General features: G+C 38.7%; 1 protein-coding gene across 5 annotated transcripts in view; it reads right to left on the bottom strand.

Moving 5' to 3' along the window:
* Positions 1-21,321, bottom strand: part of pcdh10b (protocadherin 10b) — a 46,469-nt gene that overhangs the window by 4,262 nt on the left and 20,886 nt on the right. For 3 of the 5 annotated variants that reach the window (XM_034222805.1, XM_034222806.1, XM_034222809.1), the window contains exon 4: positions 7,705-8,028. In XM_034222805.1, coding sequence (XP_034078696.1) covers positions 7,705-8,028 — 324 coding nt within the window. The remainder of the gene's footprint in view (positions 1-7,704; positions 8,029-21,321) is intronic. The other 2 variants (XM_034222807.1, XM_034222808.1) reach the window with 1 other exon arrangement.

The raw sequence follows: 21,321 nt of genomic DNA, 5'->3' as shown, positions 1-21,321 counted from the left end.
AATAAATGCACATTCTATGGACAATCTTGCACCAAATATATTGATATTGAAGTGACTGTTATTTTGTATATATTGATTGTTTTGTTTTTGATCTTAATGTGTGCATATGTGTAAATGTGTCTGTTGATTGTGTATATAGGATATACATATTTTATACATATTTGTATTCAAATCTGTATATTGTATAATTGTATTTTTGTATTCAGGATTGTTGGAAAAGTTATTTCGATCTCTCTGTCTGTACACACAAACTGAAAGATTGACATTAAAGTTGACTTTGATCTTGATCTGGTAGTCCTCCATCCACACCTTGATTGACCTGGCTGTGTGGCATGGAGCATTTTCCTGCCGGAAAAAATCATCCTCATAGTTGGGGAACTTTGTCACATGAGATGAAAGTGTGACTTATTCCATGTTAAGTTGTATGTTGCTTGATTAATAGCTCCTTTACAAAAACAAATCTGCCCTTATCTATCTTTTTGCTACTTTGATGGCTTGATTTCATCCTACAGTTGTTGAGTGACATTTTAATGACTTGAAGCCCATTTAAAAACTCTGGAGCTATTAAGCTATCAAACAAAACCAGTTTGCTTTAATTTTTGCTCAATAAATGGTATAAAGTCACCCAGCAGCAAACATATTGATTTCTAAACTCATCTTTAAAACTTTACCATTGTGAAAATGAATTCAGTCACCTAGGAGAGATGGAGACACAGACTAAGCCACAATATACATCTTTATTTAGGAAGCTATAACTGCCCTCCAACACAAAGTTCAACGACTCATCGAAAGATCACATCGAAAAACCAAGCCAAAAAACCCAAATCAGACCTCAGTACAAGCTAAAGGTGTAATTGTGTAGATATTCAGAATCCTTATTTTAGTTAATGGATTAGAGAGATGACTTGCAGTCTAGCATTTGACAAACTGACTTACTTAGTAAGAGGTAATATTATATATATCATGTTCAAAGAGTATTTTTTACAAGGTTTGGAGACATTTAATGAACAGTTAGACTATAGATGCCACTGTGACTCCCAAGATAGCTTGTAATTTGTACTACAATTTTTTAAAGATAGAATCGGAGGGATGAAACCCTCTTTAATGGTCACACATGCAGAGCACACAGCACACACAGTGAAATGTGGCCTCTGCATTTAACTCATCCTAGTACCAGGAGTCTAGTAAGATGGTTAGTATAGTAAGAGAAAATATATTCTAATCATTTATGTTATTATCCATCTGCAATTCATATATTTGTATACATATATGCATTTTTATTATCAGTATTGATATGTTCCATTTAAATATATATACATATATTTACATTTAAATGTACTTCTACTGTGATTTCCCTGTTTGGATCAATCTTTCTATCCATCTATCTTATTGACATCCAAGTAGTGTTTACATTTGTTATCACACTGGAACCTTAAGTAAGGTAGAGAGTTTTGCTAAATGTATTTACAATATGTTACTGTTTATTTTTTTCCGGGGCAGTGTTCAGCCATGTTGTCCTCTTTTCCCAGATTAGTTTCAGTGACATGGATGGGTTTGTATTTCATTTTACTAAGGCTTAAAACTGAGCTAGAACCTATTAAGGCTCAATTGTACTAAAGTGAAACCAGCAGCATCACCCTGCCCACAGTGTCCTAGATGTAGTTGTCTAATACATAAAGGATTTTAATGAATTGCAATCATTATGATGGTGTCTGGTCACATTAACGCTTCATTGTTTTTGATTATAGGACAACACATTTCGGGACTGAGACGCAGGATACCCCTGCGCACGGATGCGATCGAACATGCGAGCAAGGCAGTTGACAAGACTGCAAAATTGGAAGTGATGTTCAGTACATCAACTCTTTTAATGGTATGCATTTTTGTCATCAGTACAATTTGTGTTGTTATGTTCAAAGTTGTATCAGATCCTACACCCTTACTAGTACTTAGAGTTCATTGATTAAAGTAATGTTGCATGAATTGCATCCTCATACTATTGATATATTTTTGCATTGAAGGGCCTGATGGAAAAGCTGAATTGTTTGCCTGGTCTAGTGTGCCAGGATACTGTATAAACCAAACCAGTGCAAATAACTATTATTTCTATAATACTATATAGTTTTGGTGGATTTTAATAAAAAAGCATGGCAAGAAGATGAATCACTGTAATCATGTAATCATGTAATCATTTTAATAATAACCTGTAATTGGGATAGGTCGATTCCACTGCTCATTTACAAAAAGGAGACTTTGTGGTGGAGTACAGAGGGGAATTAATACATTCTGAAGAATTACAAAGTAGGAGGAGGATATATCATTGTAGCTGTGCTGTCTTTATGTCTGACTTCTACTGGCAAGAAAGAACATGGTGGTAAGACATAAATACTATATTTACATATTTGAAATTGAGTTGTAAGTTGTTATTTTGTGAACATAAAACGTGGTTAATTTTTATTTATTAAGTGTTGATGCAGCACAAGAAGATTCTAGTCTAGGAAGATTAGTCAATGATGACCACAAACATCAATACAGCAAAATGAAGAAGGTCGTGGCAGAGAACAAACTTTCAAATAGATTTGGACAACGATTTATTTGCTTATGTTAGTAATTTTAGATTAGGAGTTATTCTCTTTCCTCGCATTTAGACTAACACAGTTGTTTCTACGTCTGATCACTTTTGGATCAGGTAAATGCACCGTCTTCTCAATAATAATGTTGAATTATTCTTCAGGTTGGAGAGCAATCTACTGCCACCGAGTCTACTGAGGCTGAGATCCCGAGTGAGCCAGCTCCTCAGAGATCTTCAATCTCCAACACACAGGTACGTCTTCAATGGATTTGTCCCTTGACTTAATTTCCCTAATAAATCAGTATTTAACAATTTCCTGTTTTATTGATATTTGGTATTGGCATTTGATGGTTCAATTGGCTTTTCTGTAGATCAGTGTATCTCTGAATTTGTGCTGCCGAACACAGTCAGGTTTTTCTGATTAAATGGGGTCCAATCAGGGGCCTTTAGCAGAATACTCTCATACACACATGTCAGGGGTGCTGTTGTTGTGGGGTCCACGTTACTGTGTTACTAGAACCACATTAAACTGCACTTCTTTCTGTTTTTCTGACCATAAACTGAAGGAAACATCATGTTCGACATGTGTGCTCTAACGTTAGCTCAGTTTACTTTTTACCAGTCATACCAACTGTTGGTGAGAGGTCAATTCATGCTGCCAGACTTCATTAAATGGGGTCCAGTCAGGGGGCGTTAAGCAGAGTAGTCTCACACACACATGTCAGGGGTGCTGTTGTTTTGGGGTCCATGGTAACTGGATGATAAAGTACACATTTAAAAGAAAGATAATTTCCTATTTTTAATTCATGTTTTAATCCTAATGAATAATTTAAACATTTTTCATACGTTTTAAATCATCAAGACATTTAAATGTTTTTAAAAAAAATGATATCCCATTCAAGTTTGTGGTAATCCTGATCTTTTGTAATGTACCATTTTGTATCAGCTTATGGCAAGTCAGATTGTCGTAATTAACATCATTTCAATTAGATTTGTATCATGAGCTACTTCATAAAAATAAATTAAGTATTGCATCATAAATACTAAATTGTAAGACTTAAATTACTGATGTGACATGAATGAAAGATTACTTTGATATTACAAACCAGTTCACCCTGTAGAGTTCAGCTGTAAATAAAAGCAGCGTAGAAATACAAGTGTGTTTGGGTAGACAAAAGGAGGGAGAACACATTAAAGAAAGGATCAGATTTGTTTTTAGCCATTATACACCCAAAAAGCCGGATCAAATCTTCAAGTTTTAGCTTGGGATATATCTAATTTTCTTTTGCATCACTTGCAACACATAATTGATTATTTTGTATATCTAGTTTTCAGAGGGTCAAGTCACATCCACTCAGATGGAGGAGAATAAAACAACGATGAGAGATGGGAGCAATACAGATGAAGCATCCTCAGTGAAATGTGTTTTCTCACACACATTTTTTCAAACCATAATACTCTCATGTAGTTCCCATGAATGGTCAGCATTGACACCTCCACCAGCCGCTCAACCACAGACCCAGAGAAGGCAAAAAGGTCAACTTTTTAGACCACACTTTGTTACTGAATGTTCTTCCATGGTTGATGTAATGTTTCATGGTTCTACACTGACATCTTTTAGATCTGCTTGTGTATAATGTTAACTGTTTTGAATATATAACATTATATATTGCATCCTCTTATTTTCTCTCTTGCATTTTCAGTTACTGGTGTAATATTGAAAGCAATTTTTCTTTGTTTCAATCCAATGTAAAAGGGTTATTTCAAACACATTAGAAAATGTATATAGTTTACCACCAGGCTTATGTAGTTAGTTTTGGTGCGTTCATGTGTGAGGTTTTGAGATATTCTCCTCTGAAACTTCTGCCACCATGCCCTTTATATCAAAGGTCAATGGAATCAGAATTATTGCTGATATTCTGGAAGAATGTCGTAAAACTACTTAAAGAGCCTGTGACAGCCTCCCAACAACTGTTGTGCAATGAAATATTGGGCTACTAGTAATCTCGAACCATCAGCTTAAAAAAGAAGGTGCGATACCGATCCGATAAATATCAATAATTTCGAACATCGCGGGGAAATTCCTTCGACTCATTTTGAAGTGTTGGGGGAAGCCGGAAGTGACGTCAATGCGGGAACGCTTCACTGTGCCGCGAGAGAGCCAAACACGGACAAAGTGTGTTGTCATGCGTAGAAATGGTGAATTACTGAGTTTAGGCACGTTAATAACGTTTTAATGAAGTTGACTACAGTATATTCATATTTGTCAGTGCTTTCATGTCAATTCGGTGAACATAAACATAAGTGATCGTGGTGAAGATGATGATTACATTAGGATTACAAATCGGTAGTGAGAGCTACTGAATTTCCTCCCGTAGGATGTGATATAAAAACAAATCGATTATTTTTGTAGTTGTAAACTCAAGTGGATGAAACTACATTTATTAGTGCTTTCATGTCAATTCGGCGAACATATGATAGATTAAATGATCGTGAGGATGATGATTAAAAATCGTTTGTTTGAGCCGGTCCGCATTTCCTGATGAGAAAACAAACCGATGCTTTTTGTAGTTGTACACCAACATGGATTAAACGTGTGGTTTTTTCACCACAATGTTGGGGAAATTAATGGATAAAATGCACGGATTATTATTATTATTATTCCCGCTCCGTTCGGGACACTAGGTCCACCGTTTCCCCGCAGCGAGGCTCCCCCGTTGACAGTTTACGTGGGGCACCAACCGCCTGTATACGTGCCAGTGTCACAGTGGGTAAATAGACTAATAAAAAACATTACTATAATAGCTTAAATATTAATTAAAATGCTATCAGTACATTGTCAGTGACCTCTACTTTCTCTGATTGATCATTTGAAGTAAAATCTTTGTTTGAGTCCACTTCAGGATTCTGCCTGTGTCTTTACAGTGCTGGACAACCTTCAGAAAGTGTGGATCCCAAAAGGGATGGTCAGGTACCCCCAGAATGCAATAAAGACAAGCATATATATGTGTGTGCGTGTGTGTGTGTGTGTGTGTGTGTGTGTGTGTGTGTGTGTGTGTGTGTGTGTGTGTGTGTGTGAGAGGGGGGACTGGAGAATATTGCATGGCCAATTTATTTAGGACACCAACAAAAGACCAGTCTAACCTCCCCCCCTCGCCTCCGTGGAGTCTGAGTTTGATGACGGTAATCAACGGGCTCTGGCTATCAATCTCCCACCTCTCTCTCCTCTGTACCCCACCCTGACCCCACCCCAGGCCGGCCCCCCCAGCACAAAAGGCTCTCTGTGTATCACTCGCTCACTTGATCAGATTAGGGAGCTTCAGCCTCTTGGCATCATCTTCTATCCCCCCCCCCCCTCCCTCCTCAGTGGCCACCCCCGCACTCATTACCATAAAGGCCACAGTGATCTACTTTGGGAGGGAGTGAGTGGAGGTGGGAAACAGAGATATTGAGCCCTTCACTCTGAGCGCTGCATCAGAAGCCCATAATATCCATGGTAACTATTAGAAGCCGATCAGCGCACAACAACACAAGGTGCTTCAACTGAAGGCTGGGCAGCATTAGAGGAGAACGTGGTGATGCTAGCTGCTGGTTTTGTGGTTGCAGGAGAAATGTGTCCTTTCTCTCCCCTGTGGGACATCAGCAGGGTTGGTGCTGCTCACATTCCCAGACCCGGTGGTCTTGCCTTTTATATAAATATGTCTCATTTTCATCGCAGCTATGGCTTTATAATAGTTTTTTTTAATGAATGAGGCATTATTATTTATTTTATTATTCTTATGTTTGCATCAGATAGATAGATCAATGCTTGTCAATGCTCATGTATATTACATTGATATTAAATTGTATTTATTTTTTCTGTTAGGTTGATTTGTATTTCTTATCGGTATGATGACCTATTCTTTTTTTGTCGTACCATAGCTACTGCGCTAACCTGGAATCCTTGCCATAATCATGATAATGTTATAATAACCTGCTCAGAATGTCCTTTGGTCACCTGAAGTGATGATGTTATTATTACATAACTCGTTCCTTGTCAAATATATCTCATTAATGTATATTTATGGTAATACTTTTTCAGAATTGTCCATGTTTTGTGAATCTTGTTTTGTATATATATATTTTTTTAAATGGTTTGTAGAGCAACAGTTTGAGTTATTTCTGAGTTTCATTTTTAAACGTGTGGTTTGCTTTCTTTATTTTGTATTTCTTTCTTTTACTGTTGTGGTTGCTTTTTCTTTATTCTTTTCTCAACATCTGAAATACAGTGTTGCTGTAATCAGTAAGATGTTATATTGAATAACATTATCCAGAGAAGAAATTATGATGTTAGCGAATGGTAGCTTTCTTGACATCACTTTTTGATCCAGGAAGAAACAAAAACTAAAAAGCATAACAAATGAATGAAACATCAATTAAAGGGAAATAAAGACTTCCCAGCTGTTGCTACATCACGCTGTGGTTTTAAACACTGGCAAGGGGAGCAGCGGTGCTCTGACAGTGAGATCATTCCTGCTAGCTGTGCCGGATGATGAGAGGGGGGGAGGCTCTTCAGGCGCTGCTTGACAAAATTATAATTAAGCATTATCACCAAACTGCAGTGATTGAGGATGTATCTCTTTGTGGCCTTTGAATGAGAGTTAAGGAACAGTAATTCCCTGGCCTAAAACAATGTTTTGATCATCTGCTCCTACGCAATAACACCCGACAGATGAAGAGAGACGTTAAGCTCCCCGCTCTTCTTCTTCACTGAGAGAAAACAACCTCTTTGAGGCCCCCCCTCAATGAGGGGGCAGTGTTGCTTATATTACGGCAGCCATTCTCCCAAACTGAGTCAGAGCTTCCTCCACGCTGACGCCGTAGCAACTTATAGAGAGATGGAAGAAGTACTCTTTACATTAGTACAAGTAGAAATACTACAGTGTATATACTATGTGTATGTGTATGTGTAGTGTATATACAGTGTATATACTACAGAAATACTACAGTTTACTAAAAACTGACTTAAATACAGTACTTGAGTAAACGCTACGTTCCAGCAGCCAATCCAGGGGGAAATTGAAATTTGAATCTTTTTATTTTTCACCTAACTCGATCACCAGATCAGAGAGGGGGAAAAATACAGTACTCACTTAAATAAGCCGGGTTATAGGGCACAAACTCTTTCCTCTCTAGGGAGCCCTGCTGGTGGTGATGGTTTTTGAGGAGATGGTGGTGGAGGTGTTGGTGACTGAGAGGCGTCTCTTTGCCAAAGGTGGAGAATGATTGATCAGCCGTTAGCTCGGGGCTTTCAAATACCTCTGTGTCGGGGACCGAGTCCATGCCGGGCACGTGCAGGTTGCTGCGGTAGTCCGGGCCCTGGCGCCCATCAGAGGGCCCGAAGCTCGGCATCCAGCAGCGGTCCGAGTGGCCCAGGGCCTTACACTCCTCTGTGCAGTTAGAGAAGAGGTCAGCGCCTGGGGGGGAGGGAACAGAGGGGGAGGGACGGAGAGAAAGAAAACATAAGTTTAAGTCTTTTGCATTTCTTATGCAAGGCAAACATGATACCTGCACACACACACACACACACACACACACACACACACACACACACACACACACACACACACACACACACACACACACACACACACACACATATGACACTGTCTGACAAATTTCCGCGAGACTTTCATTATGTATTTATGTAACCTGCTCTTTGAATCCTCATGTCAAGGCACATGAGGATGTTTTAACATCGATAAGATCAAAGCCGCCCGCACAATAGAGAGAAAAACTGCTCACACACACATAAACACACACACACAATGACGGTTGAACAAAATTACTCATAGGACTGTTTCCCATATACTTTGGGAAAGCATGCAACATATACAACAAAATATTTTTGTATATGTTTTGTATAAAATATATTTGTATTTTCATTCCTTTTTTTTCATTACATTTCTCTTCATGTAATAAAATACTTACTTATTAATTACAAGACTCAACATACGAAGCATAGGATCACTTTTTAAATGCTCAACCCTGTTTAATTATTTGAATAACCTGTGTTAGGGATTTGTTAATATCATGTCAGTCAGACTAAGACTAGAGAGTGACATATATCCGACTCGATTTCAATGCAGCCCTATCATTATCACAATGTCTATGTGTGAGAGGTTTTACACTGTTCAAAGGAATAAAGGCATGACTTTTAAATGTGTAGCATTACATTTAAATAATGTCAGAATGGATTGTAAAACACAGATTGCTTCACTGCAAAAAACACCCGACTCAATTAATTCACATATTAAAGCTAATTATATTCAAACGTATCAAAATATTTTACAGTATATCGCAGAAAGCTAGTGTTCAAATAATAAAAATAATGAAAAGAAAAAGCAGCATATGTTCACATTATAGAAACTGGAACCTATTATCTTTGACAGAATATGTTCATGTTTTATGTGTAAAACTCTTAATTTGTAAAGCAACTAGTTACATACGATTATTACACATATTTGATTACTTTATTGGCTGAATTGAAACTTTCCCAAGGTTCTTACAAGACAGTAATGATGTGTTAGGCCCCCCAAAGTAAATGGTGAATTGGGGTTTGTCTTGACAGCCTCAGATTCATCTCAATGACATCACAGCATCACGGTGTGTGTGTGTGTGTGTGTGGTGTGTGTGTGTGTGTGTGTGTGTGTGTGTGTGTGTGTGTGTGTGTGTGTGTGTGTGTGTGTGTGTGTGTGTGTGTGTGTGTGTGTGTGTGTGTGTGTGTGTGTGTGTGTGTGGGTGTGTGTGTGTGTGTGTGTGTGTGTGTCTTCAAAGTCGTTGCCAGCCTATGGGGTTATATTTGTCTCAATAATATGTGTGTGAACATACAAATGATCTGTGTGTAAATGTGTGATTTGTAAATGTAAATGTGAAACACCTTCCACAAATGCATTCAACATATTTGCAAACACAAAAAAAATGAGCTAATGTAAAACGGATCTGCAAATACGCAAAATGTTCTCACAAATTAAAAAAAGATCTGTGAATGCTATAATTCATTTACAAATAAACTAAAGGAATTTGTGAGTCTCTCTAACATTGACAACTTTCGATCAGGCATTTGTGAATCCATTTTGTATTTGTTGACCAAAAATGAGCTTGTGGATCGTCTTTTTACACACAAAGAGTTTTGAGACAAAGTTTCCTCAAGGTCTCGGCTAAAATCTGCTCATGTCACTCGGATATTTTCGGAAAACACGTGATGGCCTGCTGATGACGACATTTCCGCATTTCATGGTTTCAAAGTAAGAGCATGGTGGTTTGTTTAATGCACTGTTTTTGTATTACTATATTGAACAGCGGTACGTTAGGTGCATTCTTTATCACCATCATAATGTTATAGTGATACAGTTAGTTTGTGTTAGTTTATTTGTTCACTACAGCCTATATCGAGCAAATTCATATTGATGTTGCTACAGTAAGTAGGCTACTTGGGCCACGCCACTTTCGGGTCCCGGGGGGGGGGGGCTAAGCTGGCAGCAAAGCAGCCCCAGAGATAACTTTTTCTTCATATTTGTATTGTGTATTCATTCAAGCGAGTCAAAGTTACTAAGCACTTCACATCTTATTAATCGGCCTAGTTATACCTTACCAGTGCAGTGGTAAGGTAATCTGTAGAAAAGCACCGTATTTAGGTTAGCCTTCATAGTAAGGCTGCTTTAAATGTTGTAATATTTATCATGTCCTTTCTACCTTATATGTATATACACACCACTTACTGTTTATTGCTTTTAATTGTTTTTTATTTTATTATGTTTTATTATGTTCTATCTATTTATCCGTCCGTCTGTCTGTCTGTCTGTCTGTCTGTCTGTCTGTCTATCTATCTATCTATCTATCTATCTATCTATCTATCTATCTATCTATCTATCTATGTATGTATGTATGTATGTATGTATGTATGTATGTATGTATGTATGTATGTATGTATGTATGTATATATGTATGTATGTATGTATGTATGTATGTATGTATGTATCCATCCCTCTCTCTCTCTATCCATCTATCCATCAATCTATCCATCTATCTACCTACCTATCTATCTGTCTTTCTAATTACTTGAAATGAAATGCGGAAATGTCGTCATTAGCAGGCCATCACGTGGTTTCCGAAAATAACCGAGTGACACGAGTAGCTTTTAGCCGAGACCGGCAGAAAGTTTGTCTCAAAACTCTGTGTGTGTAAAAAGACGATCCACAAGCAGAGATTTGAGATCCACAAACGCATTTTTGGTCGACAAATACAAAATGGATTCATAAATGCCTGATTGAAAGTTGTCAATGTTAGAGAGACTCACAAATTCCTTTTGTTTATTTGTAAACTAATTAGAGTATTCACAGATATTTTTTTAATTTGTGAAAACATTTTGCGTATTTGCAGATCCGTTTTAAATTTTTGTGAGTTTGCAAATCTTTTGAATGCACATTTACACACAGATCATTTTTATGTTCACACAAATATTATAGAGACAAATATAGCCCCATACCAGCCCGCTGAACCAACCCAGTCTCACGGCATTTCGTGTTCACCAACACCATTTTTAATCTATTGATTCGTGTTCACCAACACGATTTTCCCCTTTTTTTCGTGTTTTCGTGTTGCACAGCACGATTTTAAAAGCAATGTATTTCTACTGCCTGCAGCACGTCTTTTTCTCCGGTCGGGTCGAGGAAGACCGGAAGCTGTGTGGTTCATAAAAACATGTTCTTACTCAATATCAAGCCACAGTTATTGCTTTTATTTGAAATCGTATAATTTCGGACTTTTGTTGCCGTCTGTGAGGAAAAGAAATGGGGCTCAGAGCCTCAGAATACGGAAATCTGTATTTTTAAATATTTTTTTCCTTCTAATTCGATATTCTTTTCAAAATAACACACTGTTATTTACTCACCAATAATACACAATTATTCTTGATTTTATTTATTGGTTTAATTCCATAATCTCGGGCTTTTTTGGCGTCCGTCAGGAACTGAATTTCAAAATAAAAATAACCAGAAACAGACGTAGGCCTATAAGGGACATTTCGAGCATTGTAAGTGCAGCCTTGACATGTTCATAATTTAACTGTAATGTGTATTTTCTAAGTGTACTAATTATTATTGTTGTAATGTTTCATGCGTGCAATATTTCGTCTTTTATTTTGAAGTCCAAGCTCACGTCTCGTTATGCTGTTCTCGCGTGAGTTAGAGAGCGAGAACATGAGAAGCACCCTCAGAGTAAGATGCACGGATACTTAAAGCTCCGTTAGTTTTGTATTCTTATACATATAAGTTGTGAAGAGAACTGAAGAATACTTCCCTCTGTTTACAGAGCATGCAGCCCAACAAGGTATGATGTTGTGTTTGTATTACTTTTATGTTTATTATCTCACATGCTGTGCATGTTATTGTGTGTCTAACACGAAACTATGTTTGTCATTTATACTGTTTGTTTGTGTAGTTTTCACGGTGGATTCGGAGGAATAAACCCGTTATGAGAAAGCCACTTGTGTCTGCCTGTGCTTCGAGGGAATTACAAGCATCATTGCGATTGTCAACATTTCTGAGTTTAGGATGGCCGAAGACACTACACTACCCATAATCCCCAGCTATCGTTTAGGACTACAGTCCCCCGTAAGGTTACACAGAGCGTCAAACAGCTGTGTGAAATGGAACGAAACCACGCCAGACTATCCAAAACTGGAATCGAACGCCCCTCTAGAACTACACATGCTGGCTATTGTGTTTCGCAAAATGTTCTATGGGACGTCTCTACTGAACGTTTTCGTTTTTCCCACAATTAGAAGTTGCCAGTATTAAACACATTGGTGTTATCAAATGTAAAACATATAATTAATAAATGGGTGAAAATCGCTTGTGTCCATAATGCGCAGCATTAATACCCACATGACAGCTCATTGTTACTTTGTAATTCTACTCCACTACAATTCAGAGGTTAACCTGGTATTTTTACTCCACTGCATTTATTTGAGTTACTTTGCAGATTCTGATTAATTATGTGAAATATAAACAACCCTTAAATCAGACTTTAGTTACACCTGAGTAAAATTCAGGTAAGGTGATTGTCTAGTGCCAACAATCAGGAGAGATATTTGATAGTTGGTGCTTGAGAAGACTAAACATGTATCTGCAATTGACATGAATGGAAACGAGTAATAAAGTATATTCATTACTCGTTATTCTCTACTAATAGTTAATTAAAGACTGTATATTATGGCTATTTTGCACATCCCTTTCAAGATTTTCAAAGGTGTATTGACATATCATTATACACAACTACGGTGTAGTTATGCAATGAATGAAACACTTGGGTCACAGGTTCCTCAACAGTGCATTACAAGACATCTATCAATATGTGTGAACCTCCACCATTAAACTGTCATATTCTGCACATTTCTTATTCTATCTACATACATAAGAGTATAATTCATATATATGTATAATATCAGTTAAAATAAGTGCTTCAACATAGTTAACATTGCAGGAAAGCAATATATTAGACGTTAAGTACTTTGTCAGGCTTAATATTTATCTGTAGATAGATACCCCCAAAGTTTTTTTCTTATTTAAAAGAAGACCTTAATCTGTTATTTAATGTTTAAATAAAGGTTAATTCGTTTTTCTGTTTTGCACCTCCTCCTATTAATATCTTTGTACATTCTGCACTAAACTGTTTTATTGTAGAGATCACTTATAGTATCTTCTTGATTTTTTATATTCTATATTTATACTTTCCCCCTATGAAAGTATGTACTCTTAATATTTTTTTAATCAAATAAAACACAATAATTCAATAACGTGCTTTAACCACTAGGAGGTGCACACAAGGTACACACAGCCATAATAACTTTGTATTATTAGTGTAGGACACTTTTGTTTTCGTACAACATCTGAAAATGTGTAGTTTTATGCATGCTTTCACATAATTTTACAGCATATTGCTATACTATTTCAGACTCAGTATTTACATTCAAAGAAAATCAGTAATATCTTTAAAAACTACAGTCCTTTTATATCAGCTGTGCACCGTTATGGTGTAAATATAACCTATCTGTGAATTAGATCAAATGTAAAAGTCAGCCGAATTAGTGTTGATACTGCAAGGAGACGTATTGTGTGAAGAGAAATTGAAGATGTTGTTTAATTGTTGAATATATTTATGATCCACGTCACATATTCAGTTTCGGCGGCATTTTCTCAGTTTTTCCAAAGGTCTTCTCATCAGGGCTCTATAAATAAAGAACTACGGCAGATCTGTAATATACAATGCAGCCGAACCGTGTATTACAATGCCGTTATGTGATGACTTTCAAAGAGAAAAGCAAGAGCGCTCGGAATTAAGTATTATTTTATTCTTTTAAAATGTTTTCCGGATTTCATATCATATAAACACCAAATCCCAGCATGCATTGCGGCTAAAACATCCAATAAGCAAGCTTAAAACCATAGCTGAGGATCTTGGGTAATCGCTCGAAATGCCTACGTCTGTTTCCGGTTATTTTTATTTTGAAATTCAGTTCCTGACGGACGCCAAAAAAGCCCGAGATTATGGAATTAAACCAATAAATAAAAGCAAGGATAATTGTGTGTTATTGGTGAGTAAATAACAGTGTGTTATTTTGAAAAGAATAACAAATTAGAAGGAAAAAAAGATTTAAAAAATACAGATTTCAGTATCCTGAGGCTCTGAGCCCCATTTATTTCCCTCACAGACGGCAACAAAAGTCCGAAATTATACGATTTCAAATAAAAGCAATAACTGTGGCTTGATATTGAGTAAGAACATGTTTTTATGAACCACACAGCTTCCGGTCTTCCTCGACCCGACCGGAGAAAAAGACGTGCTGCAGGCAGTAGAAATACATTGCTTTTAAAATCGTGCTGTGCAACACGAAAAAAAAGGGGCAAATCGTGTTGGTGAACACGAATCAATAGATTAAAAATCGTGTTGGTGAACACGAAATGCCGTGAGACTGGGTTGGCTGAACATGCGCATCAAATGAACCAAACCACAAACTCAATAGTGTTGAATTACCCAGCCCCTGTCCCGGGCCCTCAGACCTGAAAACGAGTTTGAGCGTGGAGTATTACTTTGTGAGGAGTCTTAACGGCTGGAATTCTCTGTGAGAAAATCACCTTTTGTCAGAGAGCAGAGGGGAACGGAGTTAACAGTAAACAGCTATTCAGGCCGAGTGTGAGCCTTAAGCCAAATTGTGTTTTCATTGCCCCATATGTTTTTCTGCAGCAGGGCCCATATCCCGCATTTGCATGTGTTTTGAAACTCTAAATCCGCTTGTTGTGTATGTGTGTGTCTGAGTCGCTGTTTGGAGCTGCAATCTGAACTGTCCAGCTATCTGCTACTAATCCCTCTGAACACAGACTGATTAGACTAAGGTCTGCTCTCGTCCCAGTAAGCACAAAGTGTGTGTGTGTGTGTTTTGCTGAATGTGTATGTGGCAGTCAGCAAAGGGGGAATTTGCTTTGTTACAAAGCGGATTAATTTGGCTTGCCGTCACTAACAGCTTGGAAAAGTGCCCAGTCTCCTAACGAGAGGGTTTCTTATTAAATATTAACCAACATGCCATAAATACACCATCACATTATGTTTTAATAGGGTCTTTTACAGGGGAGGAAACAACTCAGTGTACAGCCTGGTGGGGGAGGGACCAGAACGCATGCTGGGGGCTGACATACCGTATCACTGCACCTGGACACGCAGGGAGTGATGCATTATGGGCAGCAAAAAAAGAATGAGAACACACAGGTCTGCTTCCGTTACAAAATGGATGCTGTGTTAATTCTTAAAATGGGAAAGGGGAGATATGGCATTTAGACTTTATCACAGAGATAAGACTCTCTCTGACACATACACACACATGCACGCACGCACGCACGCACACACACACACACACACACACACACACACACACTCAAAATGGGAGAGGAAGGGTAATTTAAGCCACAGAGCCAGATTAAAACATCTTGATATCTTTTGACATTTTTGGCTAAACGAGAGGTTCCTCTGGCACACCACACTGTAAAATTGAACACACATACACACAGACAGAGCGTGAGCAGTGCTTAAATTGAGAATAAAGGTTGTGGCTAATGCCCTTATCTCTGCACCACGTACTTCTCTAACAATTTTCTCAGAGCAAACAGTGTTCTGCTGCTCAGTCTGCCGTCCACTTCAAGCCGGGACCAAGAAGAAGTGTCATCATGTCTCACACTTAGACAGAGCAGCAGAGAAACCAGCAAGCAGACAGGGGGAGGGGGGGGGGGGGGGTAATGTGATTTTGGAGTGCGCTGACCCTCGTTACTGCTAACGCCTCATCTCATTTTAGCATTCTGCACGGCGCTGGCGCAGGGCAAATGCAAAGTCTCGATAATAACCTTCATTTGGTAATTGGTATGCAGGGATCTGAAAAATGAATTACTGATCAGCGAGCTGTTACCACAGTGATAACATGAAGCGGGCCTGAGGAGGAATCCATCATGGCAGCGGGAGAGATGGGGGATAAGCGCAGAGACTTAATCTTCTCCAAGTGCGTGACATTGGCTGTATTGATAATATGTACTTTACACGTGTAGCAGGACTGATGGGGGCCCCAGAAGAGGCTCTACAGGGGCCACGGCTAACACTCAGAGCTCTAATTCCAGCAAATTACAGAATGTTCTTTAACATTAACTCACCATGACTACACAAAACATTTTCTAGCTTGTACATTTAAATTAGTATGCCAAATTCTATTTTCAAAGTCAAAAAGGAAGTTAACAAACTATGAATGTGTCATACCCACTTAATGGGAACCCAGCTATCAGACAATATTAAGAATTTTTAGCTAAATGAAACATAAGGGTAATAACAAAGGCTCTGAATTAGCCCCGAGTGAAAAAAAATGCTAACGCACTTAGCACAAGAACTCACGGTAAAATACCCTTATTACTTATCGTATCTGCACAAACAAGATATCGATTAGCAAACTGAGATTGCACAGATTCGACAGGTATTAATATCATTACTGACCGATCCAAACTCGTGACATGAGAAGCTAACAAAGACATCACACCACGTAGCATTAGGTAGCCAACACGGTAATATGTCTTACCTTTGTTGTTTTCTGATCAAAAGTTGTCTTCAATGGCATTAAAACGATAAAAACACTGCTGACGGTTAATCCATAGTTTAATCCAATGTGTCTGTGTCACTTTGAAATGATTTCTGATAATCCATCAACAATAAACCTAGTTTTAAGTTTTCAGATTTCAGAGCGTAAGATAGGTTTCGCTTTGGGCAAACTGCGTGCGCATAGCTCTGACTTCTCAATGGTAACGTGTGTGTGTGTATGTGGAAATTCCCATTCGATTCTATTGGCTCTAACGGTTCAAAAGAGATGTCAATCATCAAAATCGACCAATGGGTTCCAGAGAAACGGCAAATACACCCATTTCCACCCAAAAGGTGTTTTTTGTTGTTGCTAAACCTCTCTAAAAAGGTCAAATGTCACTTGTTTTGCATCAATCTTGATACAGGGTACTTATTATATGTTATAGTTTGGATTCATAAAGCTTTTAGTCTCCGATCCCATCATTCAAGGGTGGTTTTCACTATAAGTAATGGTTTTGGACGGACACTATAATTTACATTTATTTTTTCAATCTGAATTTACTTTAAAATAAAAAAAATCTATATTGATTCTGACTTTTCTATATCCAACTCACAGGTTTATTTGAGAAAAAAGATTATTAATTTACCCCTTTTAGGAGGGAATTTATTGTCATTTGTTCTGGGAATGTCATTTTCGAGCCTGAGACCTGAAAAACAGGCTTGGGGCTTAACAGGTTAAATGAGTACCATGTAAACCAGATACAGCATTACAATGATTTACATTCTTTGTAAATGTTATGTATTTATGCTGTGTTTCAGCAACATTCATTATTGTCTAACGCAGCATGCATCAAAGAATGTCCCTTTGCTGTTAAGACCAGAACTCGTGTATACATTCCTTAGCCTCACACATGACATGCAAAAGCCCCAAAATAGGACACCCACACAACTGGCTCGGGACCCGGTTAGGAGAGATCTTCCACAGTGGGGACAAAGAGAGACCTGGAGCTGGGTGAGGGTCTGACTGCGCTGCAGCTGAAACACACTGTTCACTGGTGTGACAGTGGAGGCTCCATTAGGCCCGGTGAGGCTGACAGGCTCGTCCACAGAGAGCTGCTGCTGAATGGAGTCATACAATCAGCATTCAGTGGGGCCCTATTGTATGAGCTAAGATAGGCTCCTTTAGAAATAAAAAAAGGATGGGTCGGAAAGAATGTGGTCAGGGAGGATAAAGAGAAGTGCAGAGGGAGTGCAGTTGAAGAGGAGCTGCATGAATGATTGCATTAATTAATTAATTCAATGAATCGTCTGTTTTGTTTGCTGCGGCCCAACCTATTTGGTCCACTTCCCAGCACTACAGAGCACGCGGCCTCATTAAACAGCCTGTCACGTTCTGCGGAGCGACGCCAGCACCGAGTGACCCGGCACAGGGAGCAGCTCCTCATTAACACTGCCAGATATTTACCAACAACACCTTTCATTGAATCATCACATGTCAGAAAAGAAAATATTAAGAAACATGTTCCTACTGCAGGCAGCTCACAGAGCCCAAGCCATCTTAAGCTTTTTTCTTCTTTAAGAACATAAGAGAGACATCAGAATGTCTTGGAGTACCATTAACCCCCCTGTCGTGTTCGGGGTCAAATCTGACCGCTTTACTACTTACATCAATCATAAATATTGTGTTTTACATTTTATTGCTTCAAGGCCTTATGATATTCTCCACTGTAGACATTTGAACATATCAACTTTGAAACAGCTATGGTGTTCCTGGTCCAAAATGATCCCTACAGGACATGAATGGGTAACCGTAGATCAGGGGTCTCCAACCTTTTTTAGGATGAGAGCTACTTTCAAAAAATAAAACAGGTCGTTAGCTACTTTTACTTTTTTTTTGCAGTGTATATATTTAACAAATGTTAATGTTATTATATACTTACCTTTAACCTTTGTGTGCTGTTTGGGTCTGTGGGACCCGTTGTCAGTGTTCACAAAAAGAAAATGTATGCAATTTAATTATTTTAACCTGCTTTATTTGGGGGTGGACCTCACATCCTCTAGGGGGGGTCTGGCATCCCCGGGAAGATTTCTTTTTAAATGTTGAAGTTAAATGCATCAATCTAGTTCAACTTTGTTGTTTTTATTTATTTTAAAAATATTTTTATAAATGTTCTTGTTCAACACAGAAATCCTACAGATGGAGCACACATTTACTACAATGATCACCCTCTCCTGCAGAAGGGCCCTTTGTTAATTGTAATACCTTAAATATGTGGGCTTTAGCAATTGTTTGGACAACATCTAACATTCGACAACTTTTTGTTAAAATCATGTTTCTTTTTATACTGAGCTAGATGGGGAGCCATGCATGGGAAATACTAAACTGATTTAGGAACCATGAAACTACTTTCACATGGAGAATCAGGACATTGGTTTCAAATGTGTGCTATATTCAGGGTATATCTAGTTGTATTTTATCAGATTAATCTTAACCAGGCAAGGATCTAACATTTGGCACCGCGGCCAGTGGATGATCAAACTAATTACACTGAACAAAAATATAAATGCAACACTTTTGTTTTTGCTCCCATTTTTCATGAGATGAACTCAAAGATCTAAAACATTTTCTATATACACAAAATAACCATTTCTCTCAAATATTGTTCACAAATCTGAAAAAAATTTGTGATAGTGAGCACTTCTCCTTTGCCGAGATAATCCATCCCACCTCACAGGTGTGGCATATCAAGATGCTGATTAGACAGCATGATTATTGCACAGGTGTGCCTTAGGCTGGCCACAATAAAAGGCCACTCTGAAACGTGTAGTTTTGCTTTATTGGGGGGGTCTGGGGGGGTCCGAAAACCAGTCAGTATCTGGTGTGACCACCATTTGTCTCACGCAGTGCAACACATCTCCTTCGCATAGAGTTGATCAGGTTGTTGATTGTGGCCTGTGGAATGTTGGTCCACTCCTCTTCAATGGCTGTGCGAAGTTGCTGGATATTGGCAGGAACTGGAACACGCTGTCGTATACGCCGATCCAGAGCATCCCAAACATGCTCAATGGGTGACATGTCCGGTGAGTATGCTGGCCATGCAAGAACTGGGATATTTTCAGCCTCCAGGAATTGTGTACAGATCCTTGCAACATGGGGCCGTGCATTATCATGCTGCAACATGAGGTGATGGTCGTGAATGAATGGCACAACAATGGGTCAGGATCTCGTCACGGTATCTCTGTGCATTCACAATGCCATCAATAAAATGCACCTGTGTTCGTCGTCCATAACATACGCCTGCCCATACCATAACCCCAACACCACCATGTGCCACTCGATTCACAACATTGACGTCAGAAAACCGCTCTAATCCCTCTTGAGTCGTTGCAGTAGTAATTTATTAACTCGCGGTTTCTTGTTTTGCCATATATATGAGGAGAAAACGGAATCTAAGGAAACAAAGAAGGATTTGGGGATGAACACTGGCACCATCTGGAATAGATAAGTGAATTTCGGGAGTATATTCATTTTAATGGAGTTTACATTGTGAGAGGAGACCACAGCTGTAGCAACGTTTTCACCTGGCCGAATAAGGTCATGAAGTTTTCTTTAAATATATCTTTAAATGTTCGTGTAACTGTCACTCCAAGGTAAGTAAACTGCTCACGTTCAAGTTTAAATGGCGAGTCTTTGTAGTCTAAATGGAGTGCTTCACTATTGATTGGAAACAGAATACTTTTGTTTAAATGTAGCTTGTAACCAGATATGGAACCGAACTGCTCTAGCAGAGATAATGCTGCTGGTTGTTGGGTTTGAAATATATAGCAAAAGGTCATCTGCATACAAAGACACCTCATGCACCGAGCCCCCCCTTGAGATACCGGCAACGTCTGCACTGTTGCGGAGAGCAATCGCTAGCGGTTCAATAGCCAAATTAAAAAGGATTGGACTTAATGGGCAACCTTGGCGTGTTCCATGGCCCAGGGCAAAAGGTTGCGAGAGTGTACCGTTTGTTTGGACTGCGGCGGTGGGAGAAGCATATAATAGATTAACCAAAGATATAAATGATGACCCAAAGCCAAACTTCTCTAAAACTGTAAATAAATACCTCCATTCGACTCTATCAAACGCCTTTTCCGCATCCAAAGCCACAACACATTCTGGGACGTTTCCAGTTGGTGAATATATTATATTAAAGAGACGCCTGACATTAAAGAAGCAGTTGCGGTTTTTAATAAACCCAGTCTGATCGGATGATATTATTAGTGGGATGACACCTTCCAATCTGCGACCCAGAACCTTGGCTGTGTTCAGCAATGAGATAGACCTGTAAGAGCCACATTCGGTAGGGTCTTTCCCTTTTTTAGATATAAGAGTAATTATTGCCTCGTTGAGAGACGGGGGGGCGAGCCCAGCTGAAAGGATTCGGCCAGAACGGTTGTCAAGTATGATGAGAGAAGCGTGGAAAACTTCTTAAAAAATTCGGAGGGAAACCCATCTGGTTCGGGGGACTTTCCAGATTGCATTGAGGATATAGCTATGGTTATTTATGCTTGTGTTATAGGTGCCTCCAGGGCCTTTGACAAATCCGGGGGAATAG

The sequence above is a fragment of the Gymnodraco acuticeps genome, unplaced genomic scaffold, assembly GCF_902827175.1.
Source record: "Gymnodraco acuticeps unplaced genomic scaffold, fGymAcu1.1, whole genome shotgun sequence".
Lineage (NCBI taxonomy): Eukaryota > Metazoa > Chordata > Actinopteri > Perciformes > Bathydraconidae > Gymnodraco > Gymnodraco acuticeps.
This window is presented reverse-complemented; position numbering and strand designations above follow the sequence as displayed.